Source organism: Scyliorhinus canicula, chromosome 16 (assembly GCF_902713615.1).
Source record: "Scyliorhinus canicula chromosome 16, sScyCan1.1, whole genome shotgun sequence".
NCBI lineage: Eukaryota > Metazoa > Chordata > Chondrichthyes > Carcharhiniformes > Scyliorhinidae > Scyliorhinus > Scyliorhinus canicula.
In genome coordinates this window covers 98,231,131-98,247,341 of record NC_052161.1, presented here as the reverse complement: position 1 = coordinate 98,247,341, position 16,211 = coordinate 98,231,131, and the positions used below count along the sequence as shown (strand labels likewise).

The following is a 16,211-nucleotide window of genomic DNA, read 5'->3' as shown; positions in this document are numbered from 1 at the left end:
GTCTGCACATTCTCCTCATTTCTGCATGGGTTTCCTCCGGGTGCTCCGGTTTCCCCCCTCAGTCCTACGTTGTGCAGGTTAGGTGGATTGGCTAAGATAAATTACCCTTATTGTCCAAAAAACAGGTTGGGTGGGGTTCCTGGGTTATGGGGTGGGGGTGTGGGCTTGGGCGGGTGCTCTTTCCAAGGGCCGGTGCAGGCTCGTTGGGCGGAATAGCCTCCTTCTGCACTGTAACTTCTGTAAAAAAAAACACTGCATTAAATCAGTAACATTTAATTCAGGAAATCAGAGGTAATCTTCTAAGCTAAGATTTCCAGAGGGATTGTTCCCCAAGTCCCATCATGAAATTTATTATCTTTTACGTGTAACCATAAACTTTCCCCATCCGCCAAACTCAGGCAAACTCTCAGTGATGCTGAAATAAGCGCACCTATTACAATAATAAACCTACTCAAACTTCAGGGACAGCTTTTACTGCTGCAACATATTAACCCAGTATTAAATTAATGACAGCTTTCTCTCTATAAGTCTGCTTGTGCAGGGAAATTCTCAGAGGGTTTTATATTAAGAAAGATAAACAGTTCACAGCCATGAAGGAAGGAAACCTGATTAGAACAAGGGAGCCAAGCTCTGGTCGGAGGGAGAGTTTAAAGAAGCTTTTGAAAGCATTGAAGCAAAGGAGTTTTGGAAAGAGGTTCCAGAGGAATGAGGTATTATGGCCGAATAAGCTGCCAACTATACTTTAAAAAACTGGAAAATAAGGAAATATTTTTCTTGTACATTCTCTGTCATCCAGTTCCTCTCCCCTATCTTGCTGTACTGTTGACAGTGAAACACTCGAGGCTGTCCTAAGATGATAAAACTGCTCTATATGTGCAACTTCCTCTCTTGCATTACCTTTTTTATTTTGCTATTTATTTTTATTTGGCAGTTTGCCATTCAACCTTCTCCCTCAGCCTTCCTGATCCTTCCATCTGTTTTGGATGAGCTGTCTTTAGAAAGGGCTTTCATTGGCTGAAAGGCAGGTCTTGCAGAAGCTCTGGGTGTGAATAGCGACATGATAGTGTCCCTTGCTTCCCACCTTCTGGCTCTTATCACATCAGCAATGGCAGATACATTGTCCCATAATTGGTAAGGCCACGGGGGAAAGAGCCGAGGGGGGGGGGGGGGGGGGGGGGGGGGGAGGTAACTAATGGCGTGGCTCTTTCGGTATGCTGGCACAAATGGCCACTTCCCGCACCGTGTAGTTTTATAATCCATGGATGTTGTTTTATGCTGATCTTTCTGTTCCCACACGTCAATTCAGCAGAGACAAACTCAGTCTCGAATTGATTGAATCCTACCGTAAACTGCACAAAAGCACCAATTTGCCACAGTCGCAAGAATTCCCAGGCAAACTCTGAATGAGCTCATTATTTGCAAGAATTGTAACACACCGAGAAACCGAGGAGATTGATCAAGATTTGTTTTCCCACCGTGTAATCGAAACCAGCAACTGTAGCGAGTTCAGAAAACTTTATTTTCTCGGACTTTGCTAATTCGAGTTATTGGCATTAAATAAAGGCAGGCCGTGCGTTTAGGTAAGATTGGGTGAGAACTCCACTTTCACTTGCTGTGCACTGTAAAGCCCATTTTATAAGGAGCAGGGATGGTCCTGAAATGTATTATTTAATCAGCTGTTTGTTTGAGCCCTTGAACAGAGCAACTTTGAGCTACAAATGTACAAACTGGTGTCTGCACTGAGATGAATGATGAGTTGGCCTGCTTTCTGTACAAAGACAAGCACAGTGAAGATTTTTGTTTTTACAAAGTGTGTAGCGGGGCCAGTTATAACATAGGTTCCACTTTTTCCAGTCAATGACAATGCTTACACAACTGCCAAACTTCAGTGTTCAGTTACTTAGGGAGATTAATGAGAAAAGGGATGGGATGATTCAAATTCTCCATAGAGTCCCGACGGTGCAGAGGAGGCCATTCGGCCCATCATGTCTGCACCAACCCGACCCAGTCCCACGCCCCTGCCATATCCCCGGACCCCCACCAGTCGTTTGGTGCAGGGCAGCAAGGAGAGCGAAGCTGACCAGTAAGGGGGCTGGAAATTTCAAAGTGAGGTGCTTTTTCAGATGATTGCTGAAATTCTTCAGTATAGCTCTGCTCTATTCCCAAATCATTCGTCACCTAACCGGTGCCGGATGCTGGTCCTGATATGTCTCATTTAATGGCTGTGAGGCACTGGGAGTGCAGCTGCTGATTTCACACAGATCTCACTGGGAAAATGTGCAAAACGTCAGAAGACATGGCATGATTGATGAAGAGAAGTTGACTCTGGTACTAATGGCCAGGTGCATAGCAGTAAAACCAGACTGGCCGCACAATTCAGACCGTCTAGTTGTGCTCCAAGATCAGCAATGGCATCTGAGCCTTTTAGTCTGGGTTTGGGAACTGCCATGAGTTTCTAAGCTGGCAAGTTTAAATGGCAACATGGTGATTTTTCTTTTTTAATATGCAATAAATCCTTCAATGGAATCATAAAAAAATGTTACCAGTATTGTCAGTTTAATCCAACAGCGTTGTAAAACTGGCTCAAAATCAGCCAAATGCTGCTAAACCCCAAGAGGGCTGGAACTCCGGTAATCAGCATTGGTCGTGGTTGACCAGATCATTAGGAATTATTCTGCATGGCAGCACGGTGGCGCAGTGGGTTAGCCTTGCTGCCTCACGGCGCCGAGGTCCCAGGTTTGATGCTCTGGGTCACTGTCCATGTGGAGTTTGCACATTCTCCCCGTGTTTGCGTGGGTTTCGCTCCCACAACCCAAAGGTGTGCAGGGTAGGTGGATTGGCCACGCTGAATTGCCCCTTAATTGGAAAAAAAATAATTGAATATTCTAAAATTATTTTAAAAAGGAATGATTCTGCAACATTTACCTCCGCTCAGACATGCCAGTAGTGCTTCTTTTCACTGTTACAAGTACACCTTGGCTAATTTGACGAAGAAGAAACATTGACAGAGTGTCATGCTACAAACCCCAACTCCGCTCTCCCGGCTTAATGAAGGATTTGTGGGGCAGTTGACCGAGTGCTGGAAAAATAGTGGGGTACCTCGGAGAGAATAATAGATTGGAATGGGCAGCCCTTATTATCAGCATCCAGTGATGAAAGTCTTTCGCCTAATACCAGTTTAAACAAATAGAGAATTTGCCTGAGCAAATTTACTTCACAACAGGATAGACCAGCTGATTCCCGTCAGCTGCACCAAGGCTCACTACGTGTGCATAGGTTAATGTTGCCCTGTTGCTCTCTGCACAGAAAGCAGGTATTTTTTTCTAATGCTGACTGTACACTTCTTACCAGTCAGGCTGACAGCGAGAAGCCTTGTTGCTGCCATCAAGTTCTACACTTGAGTTATGTGCAGAATCCCGAAGTAGAACCTCAGCTGCTGAGGTATATTGAAGAGCAGTTGACAGGGACTTCTACGCTGCCAGTATTCAGGAGACGTGTTTCATGGAGCAGTTCTTGTAGTAATGGCAAAGATAGCCGCGGACAACCTGAGTCCTTGATGGTTTTACAAGCGACTTTGGCGAATAGCCGGATCCTGGGGAAACATGACATTTATGATCGTGCTATTAAAACAATTTATACAATTTTTGCCATGACTAAGTGGCTTGCTCTGTGAGCCATTTAAATCCCTTTTTCTGTTTCCTGACCAGAATTTTCTGCTTGCATTCGCAAAGTTCTTGATCAGATGGTGCTTTTTATCACAGCTGTTACTGGTGCTTAAATGATACAATGCGAACTAATTATCCACAATTACCTCCCTTTCTCCTGCCACCACTATAGAGGGTGAATCAAGTCAAAAATAAAAACCATGTAAATCTGTTTTATTGTATTTTGTACAGAAGTAAAGCTTTTGCATATACTAACATGCATGTGTCTGCCTAGCCTTTTTTTTGTAATCAAAAGCCCTCAAACCCTGCTATTTATGCATCATTGCTTTGTACCTTCTTTTGCATACATTCACTCAACTCTGTTGATCAGCATCGCATTTTCAATGTTGTGCATTTTGATGTAAAGGTATCAGTGTTTCCCTTTCAGTGATTTATTTTCTTGACTGAAATCAGACTTGTTCAGACCATTGCTCTTAATTTCAAGGGCCACAGAGGCAACATTAGAAGAGATCTCATCTGTAATTCAATAAATTAACCTAGGGCTGGGCGGCATGATGATCTGCCCATTCACAAACGCTCAGGAGCAGCACTGCATCCGCAAGAATGATCCAGGATGGGACAGGGAGCATTTGGCAAAGAAAAGATCATGAGAATCTCATGCCTTCAACGATAATAATAATAATCTTTATTAGTGTTACAAGAGGGCTTACATAAACACTGCAAAATGTTATGAACTCCTCAATTTCTCAATAATAACATTTAAGTTTCAGGTGAGGGGCAGACTTACCATTCAGACCTTGCTCCTTTGAAATTTTGGTACCATACACGAGACGTGTTAAATGTCGTCCTACATGCCTCATGCCTTAGGGGCCTGTTCTAGTTTTGTACTTCTGCGCGCCCCTAATCTTCAGCCACGTTCTGGTCTGTAGCCAGCACAAGATAAAAAAAAGGCTTGTTTAACTCGCTGCTTCTCTGTTAAATTATGTTGTATAGATTATAGTGATTTAATTGAATTTTATTTCACCAGCACTTATGTGGAACTGCACAGTATTTACAGCATATAAACAGGCCATTCGGCGCAACGGCCCATGTTGGTGTTTATGTTCCATGCGATTGTAGGAGTTGCTTTTCTGTGTAGTTATTTTGACATTGATTTCCAGGTTTGGGATATCTTTTAGTAGGTGATATATTGGGCAAAAGATTCCAGCTGAACCCTTGTTGACTTATTGCTACCAGCTTCAAAACATTTACTGCAGTTTCTTTCTCCATTATTACTAGCAACAGGTGGTTGTGTTCTATCCCAGTTTGCGTACTGAACTGTAAGAGTAGATAATGTGGGAGCAATTATGATACTCATTTTGTGAATTTGTCCTGTCTCTTTAAGGTCATTTATACCTTCTATGGCCAAAGTCCAATTCTTCTTTATGCTTAGTATAAATAATATTTGAGTTGTACACCACACATTTATAAGACCCTTAACTGTTGACAGCTTGTCCTATGATTAAGTGGGCAACAAGAAGGATGGTCTGCTGATATAATATTGGCGCATGCATTGTGGTTTCTTTCTCCTCATGGTTCAGATGTGTCGTGGAAGGATAGCTAATTTGAACAAATTGTATTTGTAGTTGGTTGACACGTGTGCGGATTTTCTGGCAATAATCCAGACCAGGAGACCAATGACTTCAAAATCACGTCGTCACCCTAAGCTCTGACGCTCCGATTCAAGGGGGAAGCAGCCTTAAAAATACCACAGGGCTACAGATTGAGGTTGACATGCAGACTCCACTTTTCAAGATTTCCTGGCCAAACCACAATTAAATGACGTTTGGGCCTACGCGCTCTTTATAATAATAATAATCTTTCTTCTCACAAAAAGGTATACATTAACACTGCAATGAAGTTGCTGTGGAAAACCCCTAGTCACCACATTTCAGCGCCTGTTCAGATATACGGATGAAGAATTCAGAATATCCAATTCACCTAACAGCACGTCTTTCGGGCCTTGTGGGAGGAAACCGGAGCACCCGTAGGAAACCCATGCAGACATGTAGACTCCGCTCAGACAGTGACTCAAGCCGGGAATCGAACCTGGGACCCCGGAGATGTGAAGCAACTGTGATAACCACTGTGCCACCCATCTGACTTGCTATGAGCAGCAGGATGGGAGGTACACTGTTTAAGTGAAATAGTTAGGTTATCTTTCCACACTCTTAACCGGAACTTATTGTGACTACTTTAAAATGGTGGCCATAATCTGGAGTGCATTTACACAAGAGCTTTAGCAATACAACACAGGGATTTCCACTGCACTGAAATTGGAGTGCAAATAGAGTTAGGTGTGACATTTAAATCCAGATCAAAATTGGAACTGGAAAATTTAACCTTGAATATCCATGGGTTTTAAAACTGACATGCAAATCTCTAGTCGCATTGTAAGCAAGGTCCAGGCGTGTCTTTCCCATTGCGGCCCATCTTATGATACGAGAAGCGGTAGTTGTTCAAACTCAGCTTCATAAAGAAAACCGACAACAGGTCAAGGTTCACTCTTCAAACCCACAACAATTCTTTTATTTGTTCATGGGATGTTGGCGTCGCTGGCTGGACCAGCATTTATTGCCCATCCCTGAGGGCATTTAAGAGTCAACCACATTGCTGTGGGTCTGTAGGCTAGACCAGGTAAGGACGACAGATTTCCTTCCCTAAAGGACATTAGTAAACCAGATGAGTTTTAGCAACAGTTGGCAATGGCACCACCGCCACCGCGACCACCGCCACGACCACCACCACCACCACGACCCCCTGGGCTTTGGGGTTTCCTCCTCAACACTGGCATGGCCCCCCCCTCTTCACAGGCATCCCCCTGCTTACAAGCATCGCCCCACCCCCACACATACAAGGGGAACCCTCACAGTGCCACACTGTCACTGCCGAATTGGGTGCCAGGACACTGCACCGGCCACGTCCCGCACCACCTCTCTATGCGCCCCAGCATGGCCACCACGACTAGTTTTCATTTTTGAAAACCAGTAATAGTTGTGTCGGTGTGACATCACGCTGGGTGGGTGGGAATGTACACTGAGGGCGGCACAAAGCCTGCTAATCCTATTTGGATTTATGATAAAATATGCTAATCAGGACATAAACCTGATCGTGTCGTCGGCGGGCAAGTTCACGCTCTGGATTCTCACCGGCGCAGAGCCCGCTTTTGGCCTCTCGTAAGATTCAGCAGCGATTTAATAATAATAATAATAATCGCTTATTGTCACAAGTAGGCTTCAATGAAGTTACTGCGAAAAGCCCCTAGTTGCCTGTTCGGGGAGGCCGGTACGGGAATTGAACCCGCGCTGCTGGTCTTGTTCTGCGTTACACGCCAGCTATTTAGCCCACTGTGCTAAAATAGCCCCCTTTAGCAGCCATTATGGGATTTTCATTCATGGCTGGCACTGCCGCTAAATCGCAGCCAATATTGTAGTTTAGGGAGAATTTCTTGGAAATTTGCCTCATTCGGTCAGGTAAGTTGGTTGGAGAACCGGGATAAGATCAGATTGTACTCGCTGGCAGAATGGCTTTTCCTAAAACAGGAGCCTAATGCTTCTTCAAGGTAAAATTGACTGATCATAGAATCATAGATTTTACAGTGCAGAAGGAGGCCTTCGGCCCATCAAGTCTGCACCGGCCCTTGTTAAGAGCACTCTATCCATGCCCACACCCAATCCCCGTAACCCAGTAACCCAAATCAACCTTCCTGGACACACAAGACAATTTAGCATGTCCAATCCACCTAACTCGCACATCTTTAGACTGTGGAAGGAAACCGGAGCACCTGGAGGAAACCCACGCAGACATGGGGAGAACGTGCAGACTGCACACAGACAGTGGTCCAAGCCGGGAATCAAACCTGGGACCCTGGAGCTATGAAGCAACTGTGCTACCGTGCTGGTCCACGTGCTACCATACTGCCCACACGATCATGCAGGTTGTTCCGAGGTTTTGGTGAAGTAACAACTGTTTCTACTTCACAGGTATTTCATCTGAGTCCTTTTGCAAATTTGTTTTTCACCAATTGCTCTTGGAATAATTTTTTTCACCTGGGATTCTGTTATAAGACAATCATTTGTTTGTTTTGGTTTCCTCGGCTTCACATTGTTTGTTGCAATCGGATCCTCTTTCTGTAAGAGTTGATGTCCAGTTCTAACCATCTTTGGATCCAATCTTCCACAGCTCCCGTGCCTGCTCTTTGACTCCGGTTCCCCTGGTCTTGTTCTGTTCGCTTGCTCTCAATTTCCACCTCTCCGGCTCATTGCACCTCCTTTGCGCTGTGACATCAGGTGTTCTGTGCACCTTCAGTCGCTCTGTGTTCCGGCACGTTCCTTACCGGCTGCACCCTGGCATTTGTGGGACCATTCATTTTGTGATTTATTCCCCACTTTAGAAATGTCATTGGATCCACAAACTGCAGGGGGAATATTACAGAATGCTGCTGATGCTGTCACTGAAATCTGAGGGTGTGCTCCTCTCCACAATGAAATGTTTACATTTAATTGTAAAGTTGCTGGTTATACAAAGTTGCAGCTGGAGTACAGGCTCCCTAACTAGTTTGCCATTATTCGTTAAGTAGCTACAATTTTCTTTCAACTCCTATCTGATTTTGTTCGGGAGGTGTAGTGGAGTCCGTCTTGGTGAACGTGTATAGTGAAAGCATTTAATATGACAAAAAGTCTCAGTTGGTGAAGTGGCACTTCTTCATGGTAAAATCCTTACACTCTTTACTGAACAAAGTAGATTTCATAGAATCCCTTAAGTGCAGAAAGAGGCCACTCAGCTCATTGAGTCCCCACAGGCCCTTTGAAAGAGCACCCTACTTAAGCCCACGCCTCCACCCTATCCCCGTAACCCAGTAACCCCACCTAACCTTTGGACACTAAGGGGCAATTTAGTATGGCCAATCCACCTAACCTGCACATCTTTGGACTGTGGGAGGAAATCGGAGCACCCGGAAGAAACCCACGCAGACATGGGGAGAACGTGCAAACTCCGCACAGACAGTCACACGAGGCCGGAATTGAACCCGGGTTCCTGGAGTTCTGAGGCAGCAGTGCTAACCACTGTTGTGATGTTAAACATATCCCATTTATTATTCCCATTTAAGTATTATGAAGGGCAAAGCTATTGCTTCAATCCCCACTCCAAATTCCATTCCATAGCTACAAATATCTTCCCTCTCCCCAGTGACGTGAGACTGAGCCACACCTTTTGCAATGTTGGTGTCGCATTGACCCTGAGACCAGCTTTGCATTGCCTATCGACACAATCACAAAAAATGGCTCTCCCTCTGTAACATGCCCCAACTCTACCCCTACCGCAACTCATCTGCTGCTGAGCCCTCATTCTTGCCTTTGTTATACCTCGACTTGCCTTTTCCAATGCACTGCTGGCTGTTCTTCCACATTTGACCCTTTGTGAACTTGGTCAGCAGAGTTTTTGATCTCCTTGCACCCTTATTGGCACCCGGTCCTGTTCCCCAAACAAACTGCGATCACTTTCTGGCACCTGGTTAGTCAATTTCTTGATTTTAAAATTCTCATCCTTGTTTTCAAATCCCTTGTTTTCAAATCCCACCCCTTCCTTTCTCTGTTATCTCCTCCAAGACTTTCTATCAGTAGCACAAACTGAATTGAAAGTATTAAGAATGTCAACATTTCTTGAAAGTAAACATGACTGTGGTACACTTACTTACTTGTGGTACAGTGAAATGAAGTCCTGAAACGTAAGTTTCAGTACATTGCACCTTCATTCAGTCCAGCTTCCCTTAATTGTATTGACTAATCGATGTATTTTAACCCTGGGCAATTGCAATTTAACTGAACGTGCTCGTTTTTTTTATATTGTGACACCTTATTGGGATTCTGTTCCGAGAACAGGGTTTGGGACATAGCGGCTCAGTCTGACGACACTTTCAATGGGATCGCTGCATGGACAGCCAAGTCTGAATCAAGCTGTGCACAGTGTTCCTTCTTATGTTTGACGAACGGGCCTTCCACTGTCAGGAAAAGAAAGGGTTATGATTTTTCCTCACTTCATGTAATGGATACTTATTCACTCGATGTTTAATCTGACATATTAACTCCACAGCTGCGCCACAGGTCCATTTTCAGGCATTTGAAACACTAGCAGGATCCAGACAATGTAAGTTGGCATGGTATGAAATTAAATCTTTCTGGAATCCTTTTTTCTCCCCTTCTCTCTCACACGTGCGTATCTATCTCCAATATTCTTGTCCAAAAGTTATCAGAATGTTGGTGTACATTCTTCATGAGCCAAGCAGAATCTGCAACGGGCGACGCAAGTCCATTGAATGCCATTTGGTGCCGCTGGGAATTCTTATTACCCGCCCCTCCCAGATTAAAATATGTTGTTTAAACACCCCCCCCCCCCCCCCCCCCCCCAAGTCCTTTCTACTTTATTCTTGTCCTTTTTCCAGTCGTCTCTCCAATTTCTATGTGCTACCATATCTTCTGTGAATGTGTCCATCTATTCCTAGTAGGCATGACCCTTTTTTCTCAGATGAGCGATGTTCTGGGGCATCATTTTCCCATGTCTTTTGGAAGAGGTTTCTTGCCGGTTCTATTCAAGGTGAAGCGATAAAGAACATGCATTTCTAAAGAAACGCTACAAAAAAAAAATATCACCTCCATGCCCAGTCACCCCTGCATTTTCAATGGAGTGTGTACACCAACATTAGGCCTTGATCCCGGGTGCAATTGAGATGTTTGACTGGGTATGGTTAATTCCCACGCGCTGTGTCCTTGTAGAATGATGTTTAAAGAGTGCATGCAAACTGAAGACTGGACAATTTTCATGTGACCTATTTCTGGCATGTTCTCCCCACTCCCGCATGAACCTTGACTGAATCATCCATTTGCTTTGACATCAGACCACCCGTTAGGTCAGCATGCAATGACATTTTTGTGCAGATGTAATTTGTCAACCTGCTTTATTGTCAATGGATGGCAATTTTTTTAACATTATATTCTTTTCTGGTATTTGCTTTTGCATTGTGAAGCTAGCGAGGCTACATTTGTCCACGGCGAGTGTCATGCTGTCTCTCAAGCCATTGCGAATAGTTTCAGCTGGAAGGTTATATATGTGACAGCCCGGGTTAAAGCACATTTTCCCGAGGAGGAGACTTTGGCCAGGTGTTTCCGGCCTCCGCTGTGGCGGGAGCTGTCTCAGGAGATTCGGCAGTTCAGTCAAAAGTCCATTGACTCGCGGCGGGACCAATGCCAGATTTGATGTGATGAAACCCAAAGTGAAATCAGAGCTTCATCAGCAATATAAAAATGCAGTGTGAGCCTGTACCTGATTTGGGGGGGGGGGGGGGGGGGGGGGGGGGGTTGGAGTATAGGGGGATGGAAGTTATGCAACAGTTGTATAAAGCTTTGGTTAGACCACACCTGGGGTGCTGTGTTCGATTCTTGGCACCACACGTTTGAAAGGATATGTTGACTTTGTGGGGGTGCGGGGCAGATTCACCAGGATCAAGCCAAGATTAAAAGGGTTAAGTAATGAAAAGACGTTGCATAGACTCTTGAATAGAGATGATTATGGGGTTACCTAAATGTAAAGTCAAATGGGCAGATTGAGGGAAGCTACTTTCTTGATGGGGAGTCCCAATGAAGGAGGCACAAAAACCTTATAGTTAGAATAATGTCATTCAGGGATGATGTCACAAAGCACTTCTTCACACAAAGGGTGGTGGGAATCCGGAACTTTCTCTCCCAAATGTTGTTGAGGCTGGGGAGGGGGATGAGATGAAAGGTACAAATCTGAATGAAAGATTTGTGTTCTGTAAGGGTTATGAAAGCATGGGGCTGAGGTACAAATCAGTAATGATCTAATTAAATGGTGAAACAAGCATAAGGGGCAAAATGACTAACTCCAGTTCCTATGTCGCTAACAATGGGAAAACGCACGTGATTTTTTTTGTGACTTCGAAATTAGAATATATTTTGGTTTACCCAATGTTTTTGTCAAACAGTGAGGCTTATATTCGGGAAAGTGCAATATTCACGGATATTTTTCTTCTGCACTGGGTCCCATAGCTATTCTAAATCTGTGTCCATTTGAGCTCAGTGACTCTTTTCATGCATCCCTCCACTCATTGCTCCACTCATTGCTCCACTTCTCCCTCCAGCACTATCATCATCAAGCTAAGCCCCTAAAAATGTCTAATGTCTGGCTGCAAGGATACTCTGTAGATTAAAGTGAAGTTAAAATTGTGACAGAGACTAAGCCTATTACTTTTGGCAACAGTCTGACTGTGGGAGAATTGGGTGAGAACTTGCAACCTTGCTGAGTGAATAGAGCTAATTCATTGTACAGTTGATGGTTTGCCCTCACTTTTCATTGCATTCATCAGCATAAATAACAAAAACTGACTCCTCGCGCGATTGCTATAATGTATTCAAAAGCTGCCTCTAATCCCAGGCCCTTTTGCCAGAACTCTGAATTATCTCCCCTTACTTCGCACAGTGTTATTGTTCAAACCCGTCTGCTGCCAAGCTGGCACAGAGTGTGCGAAACCAGCTTAATGGCTTTGTTGCGACTGTCAGTTTGCATCAGCATTGTAGGGTCAACCCATTACTGTGGCACAGCTAGGAGGTTATTGTCGTTCTTCGTCTAAAACCACTTTGTGATCATTTACTGCTTTGGTTCATTGCAAATAGCACAATTTTGTTTTGGTTTTGTTCAGTAGCTTGTTTTTATCATATAAAAAGGGGACTAGTGCAAATGACAGAATTTCTCAAACGTTACCTCAGTTATCAGATGACTCTTACTTATTGGCATTTTACATTCTATTTCAAGTTTCTGCCCCAAAATCAAGCCTTAAAGAGATGTTGTCAGTCAAAACAGGGGGTTCAAATAAATTATTACAGTATCTGGATACGTTTCAGTGACTGGAATAGAAATCCCGCATTAAAAATAATCAACCAATTCCATCGGGAATTTAAGAGAATTGAAAACAGCCAAGTTCTTCAAAGGACACGGTCATGACACCCTGCCGACTTGACCTGACTCCGCGCTGTATTCTACTTTTAGACAGCTGATCTGATTCTACTAACTTTTGTTTAGGAGATGTGGTAATGAAGGAATATTGTTTAAGGGAATGATGGGCCTCATTTAGCCATAACGTGGAGTTTTGCCCTCAGTAATGTCAAGTTAAGTCTTTAATGTTTTCCTTTATTTGGGCTTAAATAATTTGGCTCGGATTCTTTGTTTAAACCTTGGTCCATTGGAACTTGTTCAATATGTAGGGGTGAATTATTCAACTTGACTTGGACTGCTTCAGTATATTTTCTTTAATCCTTATCAGTCCTGTTTAATGCGTAATTGCATGAGCTCCAGTGGTGGAAATACTAGAATTTGGTAGTGATAGAAACAATATCACCAGATGTGGTACAGGCTTCAACCAGCATCTACGAATGGAAATGGATTGCTAATGCAGCAGATTGACTGCCCAATGCTGCTGGAGTGAGATATGGATAAAGGGATCTTGGTGAAAGAAATTTGGGAAGCAAACTTGAAGGAAAGAAAATTAAGTGAAGGGGATATTGGGAAGTTTTAAGGCAAGTTCAGTCGGATGGGATGAAACGCTCCTGTGTGTAATAAGTTGTGTGTGAAATTAATTTGGTCGCCCAATCCACATTGAAACTAATGGGCATGGAATTGGCCACAAGATGAGGAATGGGAAAACGTCAGTCAGAAGTATTATTATAATGTGAGGCAGAGTAGCGAATGCCCCATTCTAAATCTAAACTGTGTGGTATACCACCAGCATGGTCAATGCTGACACTGGGTGCCTGTGTCATTTCCACCATGAATAGCCTTCGCCTTGATCTCAAAATTTACAACGGGCACATTAACTGAAAGCAAAAATAAGTTAATGCATGTATTCAAAACTTGGGAAAAAGTAGACTGTCCAATAAGTCTAAAGGTTAACCCATTTCAAAATCCCTCTCCAAAATCTTAATATAAAATTGAAACTAGAGATTGAGATTGTATAATCCAGTATCCCTCACGACAGTATACCTGGCTTATAACCCCCAGCACCAATAGATGTAGCATCATTATAATGAATGAATGGGAGGGAAGTACCCTGTCTTTCCAATGGCTGAGACAGGTTCAACTAACCAGCGCAACTAAGGAGGGTTCCAGGACCCACAAACCAAAGCAACTATTCAATTAATTGGAAACCTGCTCATTGGGATACTTCGATTTCAGGGCCAATATTAACTTCCTTGGTAATATTTTTGTCAGAAAATTATGCTGGTTCTTGTAACCCCTCCATCATTCAGAAAATATGTTTTTGCTTAAAAATATACATAAAGAGTCATAGCGTTTTACAGCACAGCAGGAGACCCTTCAGCACACACGCCACCTATCAAACACCTATCTATTGTAATCCTATTTTTCAGCACTTGACCCGTAGCCGTGTATGCTACATGTTTACTTTTGACAGCTCCCAAGTTAAAGCCGTATCTTGATCTTACTATGCACGTGTTTGCTCCTGTTTCCAAATCCATTCAGCATTGCTTGGGAGACAATGTGTCGCACTCCGTTCCGGTAAGCTTTATAGAAGTAGATTCTGGGGGCAATTACATTTTCAAGACAAAAGCGATGGATCTTTTGCTCAGTAAGGTTATTGAGAGACGTGGAGCAAAAGCAGGTAAGTGCAGAGCAGCAATGAACTCATTGAAGAATAGGACAGGCTCAAAGGGCTGAATGGCCTCCTCCTGTTCCTAATGTTCCCACTTCTAAACCTCAATATGGGCCAGAGTGCCATTTGTACACTGCAGATCTCATTCTGTCAGGTGAAGACTGGAAGAAATTACAAAAAAAGAAGGGCAGTTTGCCGCCTCCTCCATCACTATCTTTTTCTTCAAAAGCTAAAAGAAAATCAGATGTCCGTTATTTTCTGTCTGTCAATTTGAGTATAATCTGTTTCTCCAATCGTTTCACATTGACTTTATTTTAATCACGCAAAACAAATTAAATTGTTCCCATTCTTTACCGAAATAAACCAAGAAAATAATTAGGATCCAGCAGTTCACATAGATGACTGCCTGTGGTATTCTGGTCAGGCACAGAATCTTTAACAAGGTTTTTTTTCCCAGCTCAGAATCTTTCAGAATCAGTGCACGTTTCTGTGAACTGTGTTTCTTGAAAGAAACAAAAGTGATTTTGAAAAATGGTGGTCTCACTTGTCCCTCCTCGGCGCAAGTGACGTGTCGAAGGTCTTGGTGAGGCTGAATCTTAAAAGGGAGTTGCATCGGATACTCGATGACAAACACTTTTATTTCCTGTTCTTAGTGAAGGAACCTGTGGATCCAATGACAGGTGGACGCATGATAAGGAGGATTTGAATAGTCCGAAAGCCTCCAAATCTTGGATCCAGCATCAGTTTGATTTCTGAGTTGCTGTCCCAATAAGGTTGGCAGTCTTACACAGCATATTGTTCCCACTTAGCCCCAAGAGTCAACTTATTGCATCGCTGTTAGTGTAAATGGTATCAACTCACATTGAGTCGAAGTGTGTGTGTGTGCGCGCGCAGATGTTGGGCTTCATTTGATACATCTGTAAACCAGAGACAGTTACTGTCTCAGTGTGTACTTCTCAACCACTGCACTCCAGTGTGATAATGCCTGGTTTTAAAAATGTGTGCTTTTCAAATGGTCTTCCACCGAGTTTATTTTTACTATTGGAAACCTGTTGTTCACTCACTTCAAGGATTTACTTGATTACTCATTTGCTGGCTCTCCTAGACAATGGAGTTTTGGAGAAGAGATTCTATACGCTTTCAAGCAATCCCAAAGGGCCTCGACAGATGTGATGTTATTAAAATATTTAAGTAGAATAAAATTGTGTTTTGCCTTGCCATAGCAACAGTACCTGTAGCGAAAGTTGAACCTCAGATCCTAACAGTCAAGAAGGGACAGACGGCAGAATTTCGATGCACTGCGACTGGGAATCCACCTCCAACCTTGGAATGGTTCGGTATGTTATTTCAACAAATTTACACGGGTCGTTTGGTACTGTATTGTAATAATTGGTCTATTGTTAGTCGTCTTTCAAAACTGACTTTGTTTTCCAGAACAGTAGATTGCATCAATATGAGGAGTGTGGTTGAAGTTATGTGCCCTAAAAGTAGGATAAAATAAAGCACGAGAGCAAGGAAATTATGGTGAACCTGCATAAAACACCAGTCTAGCCACAACTGGAGTATTGTGCCCATTTCTGGGCACCTTGCTTTAGTGGGGAATGTGGAGGCATTAGAGAGGGAGCAGAAAGATTGATGAGAATATTTCCAATGAAAAGGAAATTCTGGGGTTGTTCTCCTCAGAGGTTGAGAGGAGATTTGATGGAGATGGTCAAATGCACGAGGAGTCTGGGCAGAATAGAAAGGGAGAAACTGTTCCTGTTAGCAGAGGTGTTGTGAACAAGGCTTAAAGTGATTGGCAAAAGAACGAAGGGATGAAATGAGGAAAC

The 16,211-nt window shown here is 43.4% G+C and overlaps 1 protein-coding gene across 2 annotated transcripts in view; it reads left to right on the top strand.

Annotated features, from left to right (window-relative positions):
* Positions 1-16,211, top strand: part of hspg2 (heparan sulfate proteoglycan 2) — a 571,937-nt gene that overhangs the window by 373,692 nt on the left and 182,034 nt on the right. For both annotated transcript variants that reach the window (XM_038821731.1, XM_038821732.1), the window contains 2 exons: positions 9,798-9,851; positions 15,606-15,719. In XM_038821731.1, the coding sequence (XP_038677659.1) occupies positions 9,798-9,851; positions 15,606-15,719 (168 nt within the window). The remainder of the gene's footprint in view (positions 1-9,797; positions 9,852-15,605; positions 15,720-16,211) is intronic.